Below are 22,135 nucleotides of genomic sequence, written 5' to 3'. Positions count from 1 at the left end.
CCCCCCCTCCCCGCCTTGTTTTGCAGTGTTTTCACGTGTGGAACCGGGGAGGAGAAGTCTCGGAGCTGGAATCCCTCAAATAACCTTTAAAGATGAAGGTAGGCTCACCCCGGAGCGGGGAATGGCTCCTTTCCCCCCTTCTCGCTCGCTGCTCCGACGATTTCATTTCTAATCGCACGTCTGGGCTGAGCAGCGGTAGGATAGTGCTGGCCGGGGTTTCGGTGCGAGCTGCAAATCCTGTTCCTGCCCTCAGCTGAGGTGTGGGTGAGCTCGAAGCTCTTATCATCTCTGCAGTAGTAGTCTTGAAAGAAATTCACGACGTCTTTGAGTTGTTGTCCTTTGGGCTACTGTCTTTAAATACTTCCTGTATCAGCAGCTGCTATTGCAAGTTTGCAAAACCACAGCTTTTGTCCCGCCTTAGCTGTTGCCCTTTTTTTTTTTTTTTTCAGTACAAAGGCTTAACAATTGCAGTATAATTCACAAAAGAGAAAAAAACCTTTTTTTTTTTTTTGCCTTCAGAGTTGAAGAAATAATAACAATTAAAAAAAAACCCAAACCAATAGAAAGCCAGTTATTTAATATTCTGTGCTGATTTCCTGTCTTTATAGACATTTTCAATGTGGTAATCTTTCCTTGTTTATTAGTTGCTATGAGCACAATAAAGTGAAATGTTGGGTAATAAAGTTCAGATTAAGGAACACACGACGAGAAATATTTCTCTCTCCTAAAATGCATAAGCAATTAGGCTTTGCTAAAGGTATTTCAGGAAGGAAAAGTACTAGTTAACAGCTGTTTGAAAGATTACAGCAAATTTCTCTAGGGGTCTCCTTTTAGTCATCAGGAGAAAAATCCTATGTGTAGAATGTTATAGACTTAATTGTAAATATTGGGATGATTGCAATCTCAAATGTTTTAAATAATTATGTAATTGGATTGCTTGTAGCTGAAAAAAGGACAACTATCTTTTGTACTTCCTTTTTGCAGTTGAATACTTTTCTTTTGTGTGCTGCATAGGAATGAATAGTCACTCCTATACATTATTATCCTTTTTTGTAAGGAGATGTTGCAAATATCTGTTCAGTATCCTCAAAGATATTTCTGGGAGAGTAATCAGGCTGACAAAATTGGGGGGGTGGGGGAATGTCGACATCACTGGTAAAACAAAACTTCCTGTTAACTTGTTTGGTTTGTTTTTTTTTCCTTTAAAAGATCGATTTGATTGCAATTCTGAGTACAGACATTGTTTTTTGCTTAAAGATCAATAGGTCTAAAAGTTTAGATGTGAAATTAAATATATAATGATGATGCAGCTGTAAAAATAAATAAGAAGAACTAAACTTTGTTCTTATATTTTGTTTCTTAATAGGCAGCAGATGAGCCTGCCTACCTGACAGTGGGAACTGATGTCAGTGCCAAGTACCGTGGTGCCTTCTGTGAGGCCAAGATTAAGACAGTGAAAAGGCTTGTGAAAGTCAAGGTACTATACTGTGGTTGTTGCTGATTTTATAAAATCAATCAGGGACTGTCAGAGGTGATCCTAGTCATGAAGGTTAAGAAATGTTCATCACCTTACTGTATGCATTTTAGAGAACAGTTGAATCTCATTTTTCTTATTTTGGTGTTGGGTTTGGGGTGGTTTTCATTTGTATTTTGTTCCTTTTGGGATGGTGGTGGGTTTTTGTTTTTTTTTTAAGGGGATGCTGGAACAAGAACAAGCTTTCAGATTATCTCTTCTTGCTACTTCTTTCCTGATCTTCGCTGTCTTCTGTTTTTGAATGTATCAGCTTCACAGCAATCAGTTTTGATGTCACAAATAGAGGATTATGGCTTTACATGAGTAATAAGGAATAAGAGCAGCCTCTTCAGATACAAAAGTTCTGTTTCATTCCAGCTGTCATTCTCAGTTTTATAGCTTGGAACTTCAGAGGCAATGCCAAAATAAAACAACATACAAGCAAAAAATATGGCAATAATAAGTTTCTTAGAGCAGGTTTTAGAAATGTCCAGGATGACACTTTCTAGTTTTTGAGCATCTGCTGCTTCTGAAGCAGTGTGCTTTGGCTCTTAGCTGAGTTTCTACACAGGTATAGTACTGGCATGTAACATAAATTCACATTTACAGGCCTTATGCCAAAAACAACTGAAAAAGAAAGTCATTATTTTGATGTTACAGTAGTGTTGTTGGTCCTAGTATGGGAAAACAAGAGTAAAATGTAGTTAAATAAAAGTTAAGAATTCAAAGTAAATGCAGAAATTGTTCTTCTGTGTTGATTTGTCAAAATCTTCCCACTTCCTACTTTCTTGCCTACCGTCCAGCATATGTAAATAAGGCACTAGTGATCCAAAGACCTCTAACAAATAGAGATGAAAGCTTCTTTTTATAGCTACACATCTAAGTTTTTGTGTGTTTAATGCTTAGATTAAGTAGAACGAGCTTATCAGCGTTTATCAAAGTGCTTTCATGATTAGAAAAAAAAAATCAGATCTTGGAGTCTTTTTCCCTGTTCTTAATGAGTACTTTTAGAAATTTGTGATATTCTTTGAAATCTGTGTTAATGAGAAGTTCTGTAGGAAGCAGCATGCTGCCCCTCCTGATCTGACATCCTTGATTATATATCTGTATTTTGGTCTGATAGAGTATTTAGACTGTTAATAGATGTGAATATCTTTTTCTTGTTAGAATCTTATGCTATCATAAGGTTTGGAAGTACATGAGGCTGCCGTGACTTGGTGGAAATTCCTGTCGCTGTATCTCAATTATATGATAACAATTGAAGTTTTAACAAACTAAGCCTGTTACTGTAATTAAGAGCATGTAGGCATACTGCTGCAGGCTTGCCAAGAGTGCAAAGAGTCCAAGAAGTCCAGTCGTCTTTTCCTGAGTAGCAGAACAACCTGTATTCATCTCAATGCCGATATAAAATTTTAAATAAAAATTGCATAAACTGCATTATGAACCTGAATGTGCGTTAATACCAACACTATTTTAGCATGCCACTAGTGTTGTATGTATAAATGGAGTTCCAGCGTAGACTATGGTTGGGGGATAACTGGGGGAGCTAGAAAACTGGACATCTTTATAGGTGGCAAGGAAGCTCTTGGAACTTTTGATTCCTGAAAAGAAATAGGAATTTTGAGTCGTGGTTTTTTTTGTTAAAACACTACAGGTGTTTTTGCTAGAAGAAGTGGAAGTGAAACAGTAAATAGTGCTGACATTAAAATATTCTTCTTTTATGTTTCTAAACTGAGTCTCTGCAGACTCCTGGATTGAAGTTGCATAGGCTCACATTCACTCTGTCTCGTTGGTGTTACCTCCTCAAACACAGGATTTTAAAGGGAGAAGCACAGTTTATTTACACTGTTACTAACCATTATTTTCTTTACACTCGTAGTGATTTCACATCTTTACCATAAAAACTTTCTCTTGTTCAAGGTAGCAGAAATGGTGGTATTGCGGTCAGTTTGGTGATTTTTTTTGATACATATTTAATAAAGAGAACTTTTAATTTTCTTGTAGTTTAGCACTCAATGTGTTGTTAATAAAGTGCTACAGTTGAAGTAGAGAGAGAGAAAAAACCTGCTTAATCTTCTGATGTGCAAGCCCAATTCCAGGTATGCCCTGGATTGCATCAGTGTCCAAACTCACATCAAAAGGTGTTTTCTTTGCCTTGGAATGGCTGATGTTCGATTTGCCCTGTTCTTTAATTATAATGTTTCAGATTAAATATTAAGTGTGATGCTTCGGGCTTCTTGTCAGTAAAACCATCTATGCCAAGTGGTTTGCATTCAAGAATCTTCGAGCCCATTTCATTAATAAAGATTTTTTTTCCAAATTATTATTTTTATAAATACAGATTTGTGTATTTATAAATGCTTTTTTGTGTGCTATTAAAAATAAGATACGTATTAAAAAAATTATTAATATCTTTCAGGTGGTCCTGAAGGGAGATAACTCAACTCAGTTAGTGCAAGATGACCAAGTGAAAGGACCTCTAAGAGTATGTATATTGCATGCCTTTTTTTTTTTTTTGTAAACTCATAGTTCATTTGTAAAATTCTAAATTTTGATGTTGTTTAGGCGCGTACCTGTTCTACAGAATTTAAATCAACAGGAGGAGGCTCATTACTTTAGGTCAGGTTGATTCTGAGTAGTTAGTCTTAACTCTTGTAGCTTTTAGAGGCTGTTTATGCTTCTCTGTGTAGTACACTTTATATGCAAACAGTTTTGCATACACAGTGATTTTTGTACCTTCTTATAAGTAATGAAACTTTGAAACTTTTTCCAAGTAATTGAGAACTTGATTATGAAGCTTAGTTCAAGCCTGTTAGACAATAGGAAATACAATTGCTCTAACTGCATTTTGAAATAGTTGATGTATTTTATATAGGAATATGTATTGATTTGCAGAAATCTGTATTGATTTGTATTTTTATGATATGTAAAAGTTGTCTCCTAAAATACATAGCTGTATCATAAAACACTCGCTGTAAATAGAGCTCTTTAGAGGAGATAATATTTTTTGTATTTTTGTCTTTTTTCTGTAATTACTGCAAGAACAGCAATGCATGTTGTAGGCTGCTACTGAAATTCTGATCTATCTGACAGTATAACAATGTTTAAAGTACAAGAAACAGTATTAATTGCATGCATATCAGTAATAAAGTAATAATTACTTTGATTGAATATTTGAATATTTATTTCCCATTAGCCTTCTATTATTTCTTGCAATTATGTAAGTCATGCTGAAATCAGATGTTCAAGTTTCTTACTGCTTTGCTGTCTACTTGCAGTTCAGTCTTCATGTTCAAGGACCTTTGTTCTTACCAGCTAAGTAGCTACATTTTACATAGTAACATTTAGCTGAGTCTTTTAAAATGAGTCTTTAAAAAAAATAAATCTAGCTTGGTGTAAGAATTAATGCTTACATGTGTTTTACTCCATTATATGATTACATGTAACTGTGAGATAACCCTTTTTGCAGGTTGGTGCAATGGTTGAAACCAAAATGCCCGATGGATCTTTTCAAGAAGCTGTTATCAGCAAGTTGACAGATGCTAGTTGGTATACTGTAGGTGAGTAGCCACGTGCTTTCATTTATGGTCTCTAATCTTTGGACAATATATTTCTAATTATAGGTGATAACGTAAGTAATTGTATCTTGTATTGTAAGATCTGAGATATATTTTGGAGGGGACTTTTTAAAGTCTTCCGAGTCTTATTTCCTTTCCCATTTAAAATAAGATAATAAGTATTTTATGTTCAGGGAGGCTGTTGCACAGGTAATTGCAGGGCAGAACAATCAAGTTTTATTTGACACAATGTATGGAGACTGATGTCAGTTTCACTCGCTGGAAGTTTTTTCTGAAACAGCTTTAACAGTAGAATGACAAAACCCAGCAACATTCATGTAATACTAAATAAGCAAATAAAAAACCACAGTGTTTGAATCAGAGAGCTTTGCAAGCACCTGTCATTTTTTGCCCAACTTTCTTAGAGCAGTGGAGCATTATATTCACTAAGAGTAGTGTGGAGGGAATGTACTCCTCTTAGTTGTCCTGTACATGCTACTCTTAGGCATTGCTTTTGAGATTAGTACTTGTAAATTTAAAGTGTTTCTTACTAGCTGCCTTGTGTACTGAATGTGTTCAGCTTTACATCCTATTCTTTCCTACTCTTTGGGGAGTCCTCATACATGAAGTGTCAATTATTTTGGTTCAGTAACCCCCTTTTTAAGATATAAAGAAGATACTCTTAGTAATCCAACTTTTCCATTGCAGTAGGTCAGGTTATATAGTCTTTGGTGGGATCAGGATAAGGCCCTCACTGCAATAGTTCGGAAAGACTTATCACATTATGATTATTACTGTTATTACATGCTTTACATATAAGCCAGTTGACTTGCCAGCTGACAAAGCTCACTGCTCTTTGCATTTTTCTTCAAGATTACAACGTTGCTGTAAAATTGTAGATTTAGCTGTAAAATTGTAGTGTATGTCAGGTCAGGGAGGAAAAGCAGGATTATTTTGGAGTGCAGAACATCTAAAATTGACTTGGTTTAGTACTATTATGTGACATACTCAAAGAACAATACTGGACCTTCAACTTTGCTTTATATTGATTTAGAAGTTCACCATTCTGATACAGAAGAGATAAGAAACACAGTCTTGCACCAATAATTTTACAGTTTATGAGTTAGGATTTCAATTTTAAAACTCTTATTTTAAAGTAGCACTTTTATCTAATTCTGTTGGAATTTGGACCAGATTTAGATCAGTAAACCAACCCTACATATTTCTGCTTTAGTGATTAAAAAAGGCTTTAAGCTATTAATTGATAAAACAAACAAATTTCTCTGTCTTCTTACATTTGACAGAAGAACTTTAAATCCCTTGTTTTGGGGGTGAGTTTTACCTGCTTTCTTTTTTCCTTTTTTTCTCTGGAGCAGTACACTTCTGCCAAAAATCCTCACTTGATGAGCAGATAATTTGAACTGTGAATACATGCTCTGCCCTGTATTAGTGGATTGTTGTTTATATTTAACAAGCTATTGAACTATCCACAATACCATAAGAGTTAAATCATGCATGATTTTTGCTTTATACATTTGTTAAAGTGTAGTTCCTCAGAAATTTGAGCCAATGGATTAATTTATTATTGTAATTTTCTTTCCCAGTGAAGACAGGCAGAATAGAGAACATATACTCTCAAGTTTTCCATATGCAACTATATAAAGACTGCTAGGATTTTGTGAAAATAGTGGAACAGGGAGTGTGTAGGGGATTTAGGTAATCTTATGGTAAGTTAACATGCGGTACTGTAATGTGGCAGGCAGAGTATATATACCTGTAACTATGAAAATACAGTTGAAATGTATTTAGATCTTACGAATGTTTTTGTGAGTTGTATGTGGTGGCGTGCATACTGGTGTCGAAAGCACAGGTAACATTGACCAAAGTAAGCAGATCATGAAGTTTGTGTCTTAAAAAAAATGGTTATTTTACTTTTAAAATTGGGAAAATGCTCTAGATTGAGTACAGAAACACTGACGTGTGAAAAATAAGCCTTACCTTTAGCCTGCTGCTTCCATTGTATCTTTATGGGAAGTTTGGGCTAGATACTAGGTCTGTGTTTATGTTGCTGTGCAGCAGACCATTGGATTGGTTCCTTTTTAATAGATGGTGGGCAGTATTACTTCACAGTCCTATTGACTGATTCAGTCAGAACTAAAGAGTTGAAAGGGAAGTAGATTAAGCAGCCTTCGAGTTTTCAGAATGTCTTCCTGAATGTGGTCAGGCTTGAGATGGAAAGCACAAGGGAAAGCTTGTGTTTCGGTAGTGTGTGCTTTCCCTGTGCTATTTATTTTATGTGTTACATAGCAGGTCTTTCTCGGTAATCTAAAAGTAAACTGATATGGATAGGGAAACCTAAAAAATCTACCAAAACAAACTGTATGTATGTCCAGTGAGAAGTGATGATGTTCACTTTTGCAAATCAGGTTCCCTATTTCTGATTGATATCTAAAGAAAGAGAAAAAGTCAGCTGAAACAACTTTGCTTTGTTCAGTAAGTTAAACCAGTAGAAATCCTATGTTGAATTTGCTGTAGTAGGTGACTTTGCCACCAACATAATGAAAGAGCCACAAAGATGGTCAGTTAGCCTATTTTAATAGTATCCTCCTGTCTATTAGTGGTGTTCATGTACCCAAAATAAATAAGAATTTATTTTTATTGTTGCTGCCAGGGAATCACTTTTCCCCTATTTTTACATAATAATGTTACTGTAGCCGTTTAGTCGTATTGAAATTTTCAATTGAATTTGGAAATACTTTTTAAATTACCTTTGAAACTCAGCTTTTCAGTATAAGTAGGTGAGGAAACAAAAGCTGTTTGGAGTGAAAGTTTAACGATGTCTGGAAAATACCGTTGCACAAGTTGGCCCTCTTATCTGCTCAGTTGCATCTAAAGTGCGATGACAGTGGTAGCGGTTTAAGTTCTTTGGATAACAGATGGCTCAGTTGGATGTTTTAATCTTTAAAATGCAATTATTTAAAAAGAATTTATTTAATTTACAAATTTTAAAGTGCTGCACTGATGGTTTTGAAGTTCTGAATATATTGCTAGGTGATAATTGCATAGTACTAGAGCAGTCTATCAGATCTGCTTTTACCTGAGCCGTGTGTGAATTATGGCTTACTTAATGGACCATCCACCTGATTCTCTGTTAACTTGTAAAATGCTTCAGGTAAATCCTAATGTAATGTCTGAAATGAGTAAAAAAAAACAAAACAAAACCCAGACCCCACTTTACAAAGTGCGTAGCTGTATTTTCGTTTTTTCACGTTCTCTGCAATCTTACAGGCATTACCAGAATTTCAGAAAACAGAAATCCTTATGTATATGTTCTTTAAGGAAACACTTCCGTATCACTTCTGTACGGAACTAGAAGCGATATAATATTTATATAAAAGTGAGAAAAAGTATTTCGGTTGAGCAAGCATCCAAAGAATTCCTGTTAGAACAGCCTTTTTTATTGCCCCGTCAAAAGTGTCATCTCTCTTTTGACAAAACTCGGGTCAGTAATCTGCGTGTGCTTAGATCTCTTGTTAACTGTATTTGATTTAACCATATCTACAACTTTAAACAAAAGGAAAAAAATAGATCATATTCATTGAGTCTTGTGCCTTGTATTTTGCTAGATAAGATCATGGAAAGGTTTTCTAAAGAGAGAAAGAGAAAACATGTATTAACTTTCATGAGTTTTCCTCTGAAATGAGTAGGGAATAGGGAGCAAAAAAAAAAAACCAAAACAAAATAGTGAGAGGCATTTGCAGTTTCTAGCAGACCTTGCTGTCAACAGTAGGGCTTTACGTACTGTTCAGGGTGAAAGGGAATGTGAAACTTTATTTTTTGAGAATTACGCATTTCAAGCTTCATGTAGTTCTTCTATGTAAGAGAAGACATGCCTTTATTCCTTTTAAAAGTTACAAAATGGCAGAATATTTTAACATAAATAGCAAAGAATTTTTCTCATTTTTTTTTTCAACATTGCGTGAGTCTGCAGAGCCAAAAGAGTTTTTCCTTTTTGGCTCTAGTACAGTGTTGTACATCGACATGGCCCAGCTTTGGCTGTGCTGTGAGCCAGACGCCGCTTCTGAGACACCTCTGTGAGCCCCATACCTCTGCGTGTGCTGCTCTCCGACCTCACGTGGGGGTAACTTCCTCCTCTCACGCAGTCAGTGTGGTAGCTTGCAGGGAATGCTGAGAGAGGGTGCGCTGGGAGGAGTTAGATACCTGAGTGTTCATCCTCCTGCAAGTGAAGTTTTGGGTAGTCTGCGTGAGTTGTTCTGGAAATGATGTATAATCTCAGCCACCAGATGCTTTGCTATGGAGTACTGCATTTAGGAGGGCAGGTGACAGAAATGGAAGGTATTAGGTTATTTGCTTCTAGTCGTCTTTCATGTTGCATGGATTCTGAAAATTCCCGTTCTTAATTCTGAGAATAGCAGAAAATGAACCAACAGAGATGTCCTAGGACTTTCAGGAGCAGGGTTGCTGACAGGATCATTTATAGACACATTTTTCTATTTTTAAAAGAGGCTTTCCTTTTCTACTGCTTTGTGAAGATATCTATGCTAACCGGAAAAATTGGCTTGGTCCTAGCTCCACTACAACTTTAAGCTCCTAACATGTCTTATTCCTTTATGAAGGAAGGGTGATAAAAGTGATCAGTGCCACCCCAGTTGGTTGATTTTGTCCATGCCAGAGGCTTGTCAGTTGTCTTTTTACAACTTGAACAGGACACGTGTTGTATTATGTGCAAGGTGCTAGTTATGTTTGTGTGGCTGGTTTGACCAGTTCTTCCCAGCATCCTGTTGAGTTCTACATCCCAGAAGCATCACTTCATCTTTGACCTGTGCATGTGTCATCCAGGAATCCAAAACCACAAGTGTGGCAAGGGAACTATCCAGTTGCCTCCACTTTACTGGTGCTTCATACCACCCTGACTCACCAGAAATTTGTTCTTTTCGTCTTCAACATGTTGCTTGGGTGGATTTTGAGGAAACCCTGAGTTTCCCTGGCATCCTTCCATGGGACATATCGTTGTTTAAGTGCACCTGTGGCACGTAGAAACTGTGCGATAGCTGTGTTGATTGCTTTCTGGAGAATCTAGAAGAAAAGAATAGCACTGCATTTTGAACTTCTGTGTGTTTAGGCAGCATGTAGGTAGAGGAGCAGATGTGATGGTGAAAAAGTATTATCTGAACCTTGTTACAAATCAATGGGATAGAGCCTTTGGTTATAAAACCAGCTTTGTTACAATGTGGACTGTGTTAAAAAATACAGTGTACGATTTTTGGAAAGCGAGGAGGTAGAGTTTTTTTCTCTGATCTATTTATATGTAACAATAGTAAGGTTACTGTAACATCTCAGAAAAAGCCTTTTCAGACAGCAGGGTTTTGTAAGGTAGTAGTCTTCTATGGGTAGACTCAAAGGTCACACTTCTGTGTTTCCAGTGAAATTTCATACGCATTTCTGTAGAGGAATTGAAGCTCATTTAATTTTTATTTATTTTTTTTAATTGAGCTCTGTAGTCTCTCCGGTAGCACAATACACTGCAATATCTTGCTCTTGCAGTGATGAATCGGTTGTTAGTACAGTCCTTGTCTACAGGGTCATTCCAGAAATGTTGCATGACCCTTGGTACTTCCTGTTTTGTTTCCACAGCTGAAAAACAAAAATCTGCAAAACCTGCACACGTTCATCAAGACATTCATGGATAGCATCTCAGATAGCTCACAAATTATTATTTGTCAAGCAGCTAGTGAAAATAACTAAGTGTGCATAGTGATGCTGGAGCGGTTTTTAGTTCTTGGTACATATTTTCATTGTCTTGATAGATTTAAAAGTTTCCGAATGGGATGGGGAATGAGAAAAAAATGTAGACTTGCTGTGCAGTATAGAATCTCTCCTGTGGGCGGCAAGAGTAACAATAGCTTGTTGGATTTGAAGTTAGCAAGCGGATGCAGCCTTGAGGGTTGTTTTCCCTATTCACTTGTCTGTTACAGGACTGCCTTGTTCTGGTAACACTGATTGCTCTGGGTGTAAGTACTATCGTAACTATTATGAGGGCTTTTTTTTAATTTTTTTTTTTTTTTAATTTTAGGGATATTTATAACAAGATGTAGTTAAACTGGTCTGCAGTATTTTGTAGCACGTTTCTTCACAGTTCCTAAAAATTATTTTGATTAGTCGGCTTATTAATATTTCTTAAATAAATAACAATCAATGTTGGGCAGTGTTTTTGTGAGGACAGGGCTAGAATTAGTTTTGTTAATGGCACATACGGGCCTGCAACAGACAGGGAATGGAAGATACCTGCTCATCAATAGTGAGTTGAAAGTTGCACTGTTTAGTGCATTTTTGAGCTATTCAATTTTTAATCAAAAGAGTTTTTCTAACTTTTGGGAAGTGTTGCATTGATACCCACTGGGAAGCTTTGTTTTTCTGTCATAGCTTTGGCTTGCCTAGGCTTCCACAAAAGCAAAAAAAATCAGTTCTGTTTCTTTCCTGTTATTATTGACAAGGTTGGGATGCAGTGAAATTCTGAAAATTTCCATTTTATTTTCACAGTTTAAATATCCTCTCTATGGAGCATATTGAACTCCATTCTTGGGACTAGAACAAGCCTTATAACAGAGACTGTTGCTCCAGGTTGTGCTGCTTAGTCATCTTCTTTTCCCCTTCTGTCAGTGTTTGTCACGAAGCAACGTATTTGGAAGAAAGGCCTCTGGCCAGCGGAAACATTGCTTTTATTTCTGTCATTCCTACTTTGTTATATTGACTCTTAAGTAGTAGCATATAGCTTCCTGGCTAGGATGTATCATTCTTTTTCCAGAAGTATTTACTGAAGTTGTCGCTGGTACACTGTTTCCCCAACAAGTATATGCCCACTACAAGATTAGGCAATGGCAGTACTTAAAGGGCTTCTGCTTTTTCATACTTGTTTCTTTGGAAGCACAGGATTGTAAGTTCCTCTTCTAAGATCAATATTGTGGTACTGTAAACACATCTTTTGAGTACATTTACATGTGTATAGGGAGATATCTGCCTGTCTTCTGTTCCTGTTTCCTTCCCTCTCTAACACAGCTGATACTGTTCAGTAAGTTCTTTCGTATGGAATACAACCTCTAGAATTTCTGCTTTTGGAGAATTTGGAGTTGTAACAATAAGGTATTAAAGGAATGATTAATTAATACAAGTTATTCAACATTAGTTTTAACAGCTTTTGTCCATTTGTTAGCACTAGGCATTTTAACTAGAGTTAAACAGTCTCACTTCTGGATGAGGTTAAAAAGAGGAATGAATTTGCAGTTTAAACATATTCTAAGACTGCATTAGGTTCTTCTGACATGGCTGCTGTCATAGTATCCAAGTATTTCGTAGCTGAAAAACATGCCATCTGCCCTGCTGCTTATAGTTCTGAAATCCTTAATTTGTGATACTGGACATTGAAAAGACATTTTCTTAAAGCTTCTAGGGCTAGCATTAAAAAGTCATGCATAGAGCGGCAGTAATATAAGCGGTACTTTTGGCGAAGCGGAATTTTCTTAAAAGTGAGATGGAAACCACAAGGCCTACTTAGTTTAAGAAAGGTCTATACTTCTTGAGCACCCTGATCTTGGCACTTACCTGATCAATGGATACCAGTGCGGCGTAATGCAGAGGGGAAGGGCTCATGCTTTGTTTTCCCAGTTGGTGCGAAGTGTCCCGGCGGTGGCTTCCTTGAGCTGTAACTGAACTAGATTTTGAGAGTAACGTACTGACTTTGGAGTTGACAGGTCTTACTGGTATTTATATTTTAAAAGTTTTGAAAATATTGTTAACTAGTGTAGCCAGTTAGGCACATAGGTATTTGCTGTTCTTAAAATATTAGGTTTTTGGAGGGGAAAAAGTTAGTTGCTTTGTGTGTACAAGTATTAGAACAGAGGACATTAAGACAATTCAGCAGTGGAGCATACCACTGCAGTATCTCTGCTCTGAAGATGGAGGAACCTTAAAGCTTATCTTATCAAGCTTAATTAAGTTTATATTCATACCTTTTTATATATTTATTATTGCAGTCTATGATTTTAATCTAAGATTATGAGAATTTGACTGTTCTAGTTATTTGACAAAGAAAATAAGGGCTTTTCTTGCTGCAACCAATCTGGTTTTGCTAACATACACGTATATTTGATATTCATACTAGCTCAAGAGATTTTTTTTTTTTAATAGAAGTATGCCAAAATTATCATACTGATATGCACAACACTGTTGAATTTTTTTTTTTGGTTTTTTTTTTTTTTTTGTAAGTTCCCTACTGGACAAATCATGTTTCAAGTGGTTTAAGTGTAGAGTAGTATTTTGCACTTTGACCCATACAAATAAACTTTTACCTTACTGGAATGCCAGACTGCAGCCACCTGGTCTCTGCTCTTTGAAAAGGGCCTGCTCACATGGCTCGGACCGTGGGATCTAAACCAGGTGGTGGGAGGGGGGGGAACACTAGTAACTTTTCTTTCCTTCTCTTCAAGCACATTTTTGTGGAAAGTTCTTATTTAAACTGACTAAAGAGTAGATCTTTCTTGGGCAAAGTCTTACAGCATTCTAGACTTCTTCAGCTGTGTGTTGATGGAACTTCCATGTCACTTATATGTGAGTTTTAAGAATATCTATTAAGTATTCTTTATTAATTGGTCAGACTTACTCTTGCAAGTTTCCACTACTCCCCGTCTGTTGGTAGTGCAGTATTGATAGTGCAGCAAAAACTGTCATATGCTTGTTTTTCTTTCCATTCGCTTGTCCTTTTTTTGGGGTTGTTTGTAGCAAGAGAGAGGATAAAAAGGTAGCATGAGTAAGGGATCATAAATGGACAGGGTCAAAAAAAACCCCAAACCAAACAAAACCTTAGGATTGTTAGATAATAGTAGCTGGTATGCAGCCAGTAGTTATAGTCTGAAATGTGCAGTGGATTGGTAAGAAGGATATCTAAATTAGACTGAGACTATTGCATCCAAAAGCCTTACTTTATAATGGCTTGAATCTCTGTGTGAAAATCGATCTTGAATACCACCCTTCATTTTGCTTGTGAAGTAAAGAAACATTTAAATGGAGGTCTTCAAAGTAATGTTTTAGAGAATATTCTAAGTTGTGAGATAAATAGTAGATTTGTCAGCTTCGGAAAGAGATCTGATCATCTTGTGCCAACATGTTTTCTTGGCTTCATACTAGTTTTTGATGATGGTGATGAAAGGACCTTGAGACGAACTTCATTATGCTTGAAGGGAGAAAGGCACTTTGCTGAAAGTGAGGTAAGACTCTGATGGACATACAATGAAAACTAAGTAGCTTTTTTTTTTTTAAATAATAAGAAATTGCAAACTAATTTTGTTTCCTCTTTTTCCATTTAGACACTTGATCAACTGCCACTAACCAATCCAGAGCACTTTGGAACTCCAGTTATTGGGAAGAAATCTAATAGAGGAAGAAGATCATCTCTTCCTGTGTGAGTTTTGTTAGAGCTCTGTTCCTTTCCTTTAGTGTCTTTTGCTAAATCTGAAGCAGTATCGTTGAAGCTGTAATGGTCTGAATGCTCTATCATGGGAGCTGTGTACACAGCTTGCGGACTGAAGTAATTCAGTTCCTGCAGATGTGTTCACGTTAGAAGTATTATGAAATTGATTGTTTGTTTTTCTTGTAGTAACCTTAAGAATGTTTATGCTTCTTCCATATAATACGAACTCATGTGTCAGGAAATGTAGAATTTTTAACCTTCTTTATACTGCACAAAATAGGTGCTTTTAAGTTTCTGGGGTAGAGACCATTTCTCTTTGTTTCATGTCTGTGCACAATCAAATCCTGACTCATGCCTCCAATTCCAACATGATGCTGTTGTAAAATACTACTACTTGGAAAGAATTTCTACGAAATTCCTCTTACTAAGTAAGTGCACTTAATATTTAAGTGTATTTCAAGTAATTTCAGTTCTTAACATTCTAATTTTGTTTTTGAAGCTTTACAGAACAGGAAGAAAGATCTGATTGTAAGCTGTATTTGCTTTCAAATATTAACTTCATCTGGAAACTTTAAAATACTGTATGTTTTAATAATTTAGCACTGAAGATGAAAAGGAAGAAGAAAGTAGCGAAGAGGAGGATGAAGATAAAAGGCGTCTCAATGATGAATTGCTTGGCAAAGTTGTGAGTGTGACTTGTAATTCTGAGAAGGCAGACTGGTATCCCGCTTTGGTAAGTTGTTTAAGATGTTGACATCTCTAGTGTCCTACTACTAATACCTTTTTAGACAAGAGTGTCATCTGCCTTGTTACATTGTTCATATAGTGGTTTTCCTGGATATAGGATGGTTTGCAAACTTCATAACTTTTACGGAAAAGTTGCCAATACAGTCAGGGTAAGCTCTGCTGCTTGTATTTGCTAAAAATACAAATATTCTACAGTATCTATGAAGAACAGGAGAGCAAATATTAATGTTTATGTATATAAGTTACAGTTTTATGGCTCTTAAGTCTTTCAGAACTGCACATAAAATGACTGGTATGTAACAGTATTTTTCTTCTAGAAATAAGATGTGTTAGGACTTGCACTCCCAGGCAATTTAAGAGCAACTAGATGTATGAATTTTAATTGCAGTGGAGTTTTTGTATTTAATGATTGCCTTTTTCCTTAGACTTTCAATTTTATGAAATAAGAGCTCGTTTCGTGTTTTCATGTACCGAAATGGCCAGCTACTCTATCAGTAGAAGTTGGTTGTTACTTGTTTTTGACTGTCAGTATTGGATGCAGCTGTTCATTGCCATTGCTGATAGTAAATATATATTAAATTCAAGTACAAGTAGACTTGTACTGTAAAAGTAGACACTTTGCAGATTCTTTATAGGCACAGAAAAGTTCAGGGATGCATATTAAAAGTTGCTTTGTTTAGTAAACTTTTTGGTATTGTCAGAGAAGCTGAATACACATTTTCTGTCATCCATTAGATCTGTTTGTTTAAAAAAAAATCGTAGCATTAAACAAGCAGCTTTGGTATACTAATTTTTACAGATTTTTATTTATTTAACTGTATATTCTGTAGTCCGTTATTTTGAGTCTTTGTGGTTAGCTGGAATGAGCTCAGCTGTTACAAACTTCTAGCTTAGTTCAACATTTTATTTCTCTGTGTGAATCCAAGATCAAAAGGTAACTAACTACATGGGTCAGTTGTCCTCGCTTCCTTAAAAGAATATTATGGTGTACTGTAGGGTGAATAGCTGACACTGACTTACCCAGGTTTTATATCTGAGTTTAAAATGTGGTATTGTCGTATATGTTCTGATTGTTGTATATCCCTTTACTAACGACAGATTTTAATTTAAGATTGTTCTAACTAGGGGATTAAGTTACTGGAGGCTATGTGCCTGTTCTCTTCTCTGCTACCTGAGAAACAGGAATGTCCTATCTTGATTTTTAGGGTAAAACTTCTGACTCATCTGAATGGGGTGGCACAGCTTCCACTGAGCCCTGGTAGATCCAGGAGTTCATCTGCATTTGACATTTTCTGTTTATGACCTAGAGCAAAATGTAAACTTGTTCTGTTTGTGGTAACACAAATGCTGCAAATGCAATTGTATCATGTTTTTAGACTTAGAGAAGATACTGCTGTGGAAGGATGCACTGGAGTCCACTCTGGCTTCTATTATCCACACCTCAAAAAAAAAAAAAAAAAAAAGAAAAAACTACCTCTCAGTTTGAATGCCAAAGATGAGAAGCTGATATAAAATAAGTGGGTCTGTGACTTTTTAAATAGATGCTTTAAACACGTTTAGTATGAACGAGAGGAAAAAAAAAAAGTGAATGAACAGGATTGCATCATGTCACCCCACCAGAGTAGTTTTGAGTTTACAAATGAAATTGAAACTTTTCTGGTTTGTACATAACAAGTAAAGTTTGAGGTAAACTGCTTCTTGAAATTTATCATTGTTGGCCTTAGTAATAGAAATTGGAGTAGGTTTCTCAGAAATGGAAATTATAATAGAAGAAACAGGAAAAGAGCAGATTTCCTGCTGTCCATCTTTCTTTCCTTTCAAGATCAGCTTTTTTTTTTTTCTGCTTAAAGAGTTTTATTTGAACCTTAGGTTGTGTCTCCCAGCTGTAATGATGATGTCACAGTGAAAAAGGACCAGTGTTTAGTTCGATCCTTTGCAGATTCCAAATTGTAAGTAGTAGCTTACTTTCCTTAGATATATATGTGAGAAAAATGCAAAACTAATTACGTATTGCTTCTGAAGACATGATTTCTTCCAAAAGGAAAGGGTACAATTTTGTGTATTGTTGGTTGTACACAGTTGTCATTCATGGTCCATTTCCAGCTAACTTCTGCTGTGCTTACTTGCCCCCCTTTACATTCTGTGTACTGATAAGAGTTCATTGCGTTAGTTTCTGGCATTTCTTCATTTAAAAAAATCAACAACTTGGGGAAAAAAAAAAAACCCCAAAAACAAAAAAAACAAAACAAGTTTCTTCATTTAAAAAAATCAACAACTTAAAAAAAAAAAAAAAAAAAAACAAAAAAAAAAAAAAACAAACCAAACAACAGGTGTTAACACTTTAGATTATTCCTGTTCTTTGAAGTGTGAGTTTTGGTTCTAATTATTTCCCTTAATGTCTTAATTGTTACATCTTTATGGGTGTCTGTTGTAGTGGTTTGGAGATCAGATTGACTCATTACCTCCAGTGCCCAGATGTCCATTGCTGTTTAAACAGCAAAGTTCAAAAGTATTTATTCTACTTTAATAAAACAGTGAATGTAAAGTAACTGTTTAATTAAAATTTTTACAGAATCTGGACCAGGATTCCTGCAAAAAGAAAGACAGACCCTATTAGTCCGTCCACCCCAAAAGGGGGAGTAAAAGGGGGAGAAAGGGAGAGAGAGAGTTGTGTGTCTTTCTTAAGGAATAATATATTCAAAAGAATATGAATACTGTTTTTTTAAAACTGTTTTGCTTTTTCTTCCTCTTCATCCTGACTTCTAATGCATATTATATCAACATATTATAACTGAAAACTTCCTTGCCGAAGGCCAGCTGTCACCCCTCCTTCTCTCTTTCTTTCAAAGTGAGCAGTTTGTGATTTTTTAATAGCCATGATTTTGAGTTGAGTGTGAGTACTTGATGACTGAAATGTATTTCAATTAACTGAAAATTCATTTTGGCCTCTTAATGTAGACGTATATCATCAGCCTTCTAGATATGTCTGGTTCTTTATATACTGAAGGTAGAATGTTATTGGAAAAGCATGCAGACCTGCTCTGTTTTACTTTTTTTCCCCCCATAGTGTTATGGCTTTAACTTCAGAAAATGGCGGCCTCCAATTTCTGAGGTTTTACTCCAGTTTTTCTGAAATAATGAAAGAAGAAAAAAAAAATCTTATTATAATAACTCACTTGTAAGGCTTTCCTTGCAGGTTGGTTAGCATTTCTATTGTAGTAATACAGTAACTGAATATTCAGTATAACTTCAGAACAAAGCAACTTCCATGTATTTTACTGTGAGAATACTTTTGTAATTTAAAAACAAAAATCTGCCGATGTGTGAATTTGGCTTCACTGCGGTTGTGTTCTAGTAGAAATGCATTTTGAAAATAGAGGGCTTGTTTCTTTCATCTTGGCTGGATTGCCATTTTGGGTAGCAACTGTTGATTGATGTGAATATTTTCAATTTAGAATATGTTTTTTGCCTATGTAGAGTATTTTTCCTTTGCAAATTTGTGCAGGTTAAACATTTAAAATAAAGAAGCTTTACAAACTTTTCTTAGTTGTTTAATTATAAGGGTTCTTTTAGTGTCTGAGTGTCAAAGAAAGATTGGAAACTTACACTGGTTTTGAATCTTGTATTAGAACCTACAGTAACAAATGCCTTATGCATTTAGTTGTTAGAAAGGATGTTGAAAGTTAATGATAAATCTTGAAAATTTTAGAAATTGCTGTTTTTCTAAGTCAAATGCTTGCTTTACTGTGACTTAAAAATAACAACAGAACCTTTTTCTTTTTCAGTTACTCAGTAGCAAGAAAAGACATTAAAGAACTAGATGTTCAAAACATACCAAAATCTGAGTCCTCTCCTAAAAAAGGTAAATTAGAATAAATTATAGGCGTTTAAAGAAAGTTAATCTCCTGCAATAGTACTTCTAACTTTTGCAGATAAAAGATGGCCTGTTAATTTCTCATAATTGCTCTTGCATATTTTGCAAACAATTTAAAATGTGGTAAGTTAGACAAACTTTGTATATAGCTGCCTTATTATTAAACTAGAACCTAGTAGAAGTGTTATTTATTTTATTTTTATTTCCTTTTGATCTTCTCCAAATTCATGGCAGGTAAATAAAATATTTTCAAAGCAGAGTATTGAAATTTCATTGAACAACAGAATATGTATTTACTTCTCCTAAAACCAACGTTTTGTGCTATTGCTCAAAACTCCTACTCTTTGTATTAAAAATACCCAGACAGGAAGGTGTAAACTTTATTGCTACAGCCTGCCTGTGATTAACATTTGATTTAAGAGTAGAATTATGGAACCTTGAGTTCTGGATGGATGGGTGGATGATGTGACTACAATAATCCATGTTTTCAGTGAGCTTGTAAAAGGCCAGATTCTCACTTTAATGAAAATAATTCTTAAAATTGTAATGTTGTTTCTCCCAGTCAGACCTCAAAACACAACATTTGTTAAGGAGAAATATTTAAAATATATTTATTAAAAAAACAAAAAAGAAAAACCCCAAACCCAAAAAAAAGGGCACAAAAAAAAACCCCTACCCAACAACAGCAGTTCCTCTGGTTTGAGTAAAGGTGTGGAATAGCTCCTCAACAAGTGAAGATTTAACATGATACTCACAAATGAGAGCTTGAGGTGATTTTGATTGCTTCGTGTAATTCTTAATGATTATCCATATACTCTCTTCTTGTACTGTGAAATAGTTATTAGAACTTTAGAACAGACAAAAAAAAGATCAGATGCCAGGTTTAAGATAAATTGAAGAAAGGGATTTTTTTTCCATGCAGAGTGTAATTGGGTTGTGACATTCATTGCCAAGAGGTAATATTGTGGAAGCAAAGGTACTAACAGTTTCAAAAAGAGTTTAGACAAATTTCTGGACGTTACATTATCAGCAGCTATTAAAACTGCGGCCTTTTATTCTCCAGCAACACTGTGAATGGTTCATTGCAATATATCCCTCTTTTGGGTATTCTTCTGATTCCTTATTGAAGTTTTTTATCATATCTGGAGGGTATGTTTTGGGGTTATCTGGGTTTGTTTTTGCTTTGTTGTTTCTGCCATGGAGCACCTCTTCAAGGAAAAGAATTTGAGGCATTCCCATTGTACAAGCATGACTTCTCCTCATCCCATCACTCCCTTACTCATTAGTGTGTTTTCCCTCTATTCCAAACATTAATGTAACTTCTCTGTAGGCAGTGCTCTTAAACAAAACATTTGATTTTTTTTAGGGGGTTTTTTTTGCAATCTAAATTTTAGGACATGAAGATATTTTGAAAAGAACAAAGTACATCATGGTACTTGATCACTTGATCTAACTGTGATGGGTTTACTTTTGAAAATAGTTTTATTACAGTTTTTGTCTCTTTCATACAGAAACAGAACAGCTGACAGTTGCACAGAACATATGTGGATAAGTATAGGTGTGGTTTATGTATATAGGTGTAAATCTTAGGAATGTTCCTGGGGACCTATGCCTAGAAAACAACTGGATGCTGCATGTGGAGTGGATGGTCTCAACTTGAAACTCCTGGAATTGCCAATACTCAATTTTTAAAATCTGACAGTCTTGAAATGTGAAGTGTGTAAATTGAGCGTTTAAAGCTGAAATATCTATTTTATTACTTAATTCCATTTTTGGTTTAAGTTGGCATTGTAATTTACAAGAATGTGAAAAGGAAATGAAAAATGCTTTGTGACTCAATACTTCAGCTGAGGTAAAATCAGAGCCCTTTCTTCTGCAGGGCTACAGGAGGCAAGCACGTTCCTCAACACCAAGGGTGTTCCTCGGAACTGGAAAATGGACATCAGTGAAATTCTGGAGTCCTCTAGCAGCGATGAGGAAGATGGAGCTGCTGCAGAAACTGATGAAGAGGAGGAAAAGAGAGAAGAGAAAACTGAAGAAGTAGCAGTAAGTCTGCGTGATTTCAGTCATTCTTTACAGATAATTGAATAACTTGGATGCCTGAAGATCCTGCATTTTCCAACGTTTTACTCTCGGGCTTAGGTTACTTGCTTCATCGTCTTTTCAGACCTGTTCATCTTCCCGTTGCCGCCAAGCGTCTTTATGGGGATTTGTGAGCAGTGGCAGATTGCCTCCTGTTATCCAGTGCAGAAATTGGAGACAAATCTCAGAAATTAAGAATGCAAGGCAGAGACGAATGATAGAATCTGGGTCAAAAGGAGAGACAGAAACAAAAAATTGATGCTGAGCCTAATAGCAGTGATGCAACATTAAATAAAAGTAATGTTTTGTTCATCTTCTGTGCTTGATATGCAGCTTATATGAAAAGCAACTTGTTTTCACAGTAGTTTGACTTTAAAAAGACAAAGTAAAGTACTGAAGCAAAAGCAGTAGGCTGACTCAGAGTAGGAGCTAATGCCCAGTGCCTATGAAAGGTGTTTGGTGCCCAGGACACTACTGCAGAGCAGCGCAGGAGTGACTTCTGTCAGCGTTGGGTTTTCTCTGAGCACTGGCATTGCAGGTCGGGAACACCGCAAGGCAGGTGGCCTTTCTCTGTGATATTTATGGAAATATGTTTGTTTGCATTGGAATATTTTGAGTGGCACCTTTTCCACAAGGTTAGTTTCTTCATGTCGTTGTATTGACAGAATTTTGGTTTGTTTCCGCTGTCTGCTTTTAACCTTGATGCTACATTTAGGAACTGGGGGGAAGGGGGGTGTTTGGTTGTGGGGTTTGTTTGGGGTTTGCGAAGTTTGCGTTCAGAGGAAGGTGAAGCCCCGCTCCCCTCGCGCTCCCCCTGCAGCGGGCGGTTTTTCCTCAGCCCTCGCGCAGAATGGCCGGTGGGGCTCGGAGGCGGCCTG

General features: G+C 36.1%; 1 protein-coding gene across 1 annotated transcript; it reads left to right on the top strand.

The window, feature by feature from the left end:
• Positions 1-1,140: 1,140 nt before the first annotated feature.
• On the top strand, positions 1,141-21,221 carry LOC104472210 (AT-rich interactive domain-containing protein 4A-like; the record flags this gene model as incomplete). Its single annotated transcript, XM_010087789.1, has 10 exons — positions 1,141-1,155; positions 1,367-1,477; positions 3,933-3,998; positions 4,983-5,073; positions 14,272-14,351; positions 14,451-14,545; positions 15,155-15,287; positions 17,171-17,250; positions 19,087-19,163; positions 21,055-21,221. Coding segments are annotated over exons 1-10 (915 nt in total), but the record flags the coding sequence as incomplete, so codon positions are not given.
• Positions 21,222-22,135: the final 914 nt, after the last annotated feature.

This window comes from Pterocles gutturalis, unplaced genomic scaffold (assembly GCF_000699245.1).
Source record: "Pterocles gutturalis isolate BGI_N339 unplaced genomic scaffold, ASM69924v1 scaffold31136, whole genome shotgun sequence".
Taxonomy (NCBI): domain Eukaryota; kingdom Metazoa; phylum Chordata; class Aves; order Pterocliformes; family Pteroclidae; genus Pterocles; species Pterocles gutturalis.
Note: the sequence above shows the minus strand (reverse complement) of the source record. Positions and strands in the feature narration are given on the sequence as shown.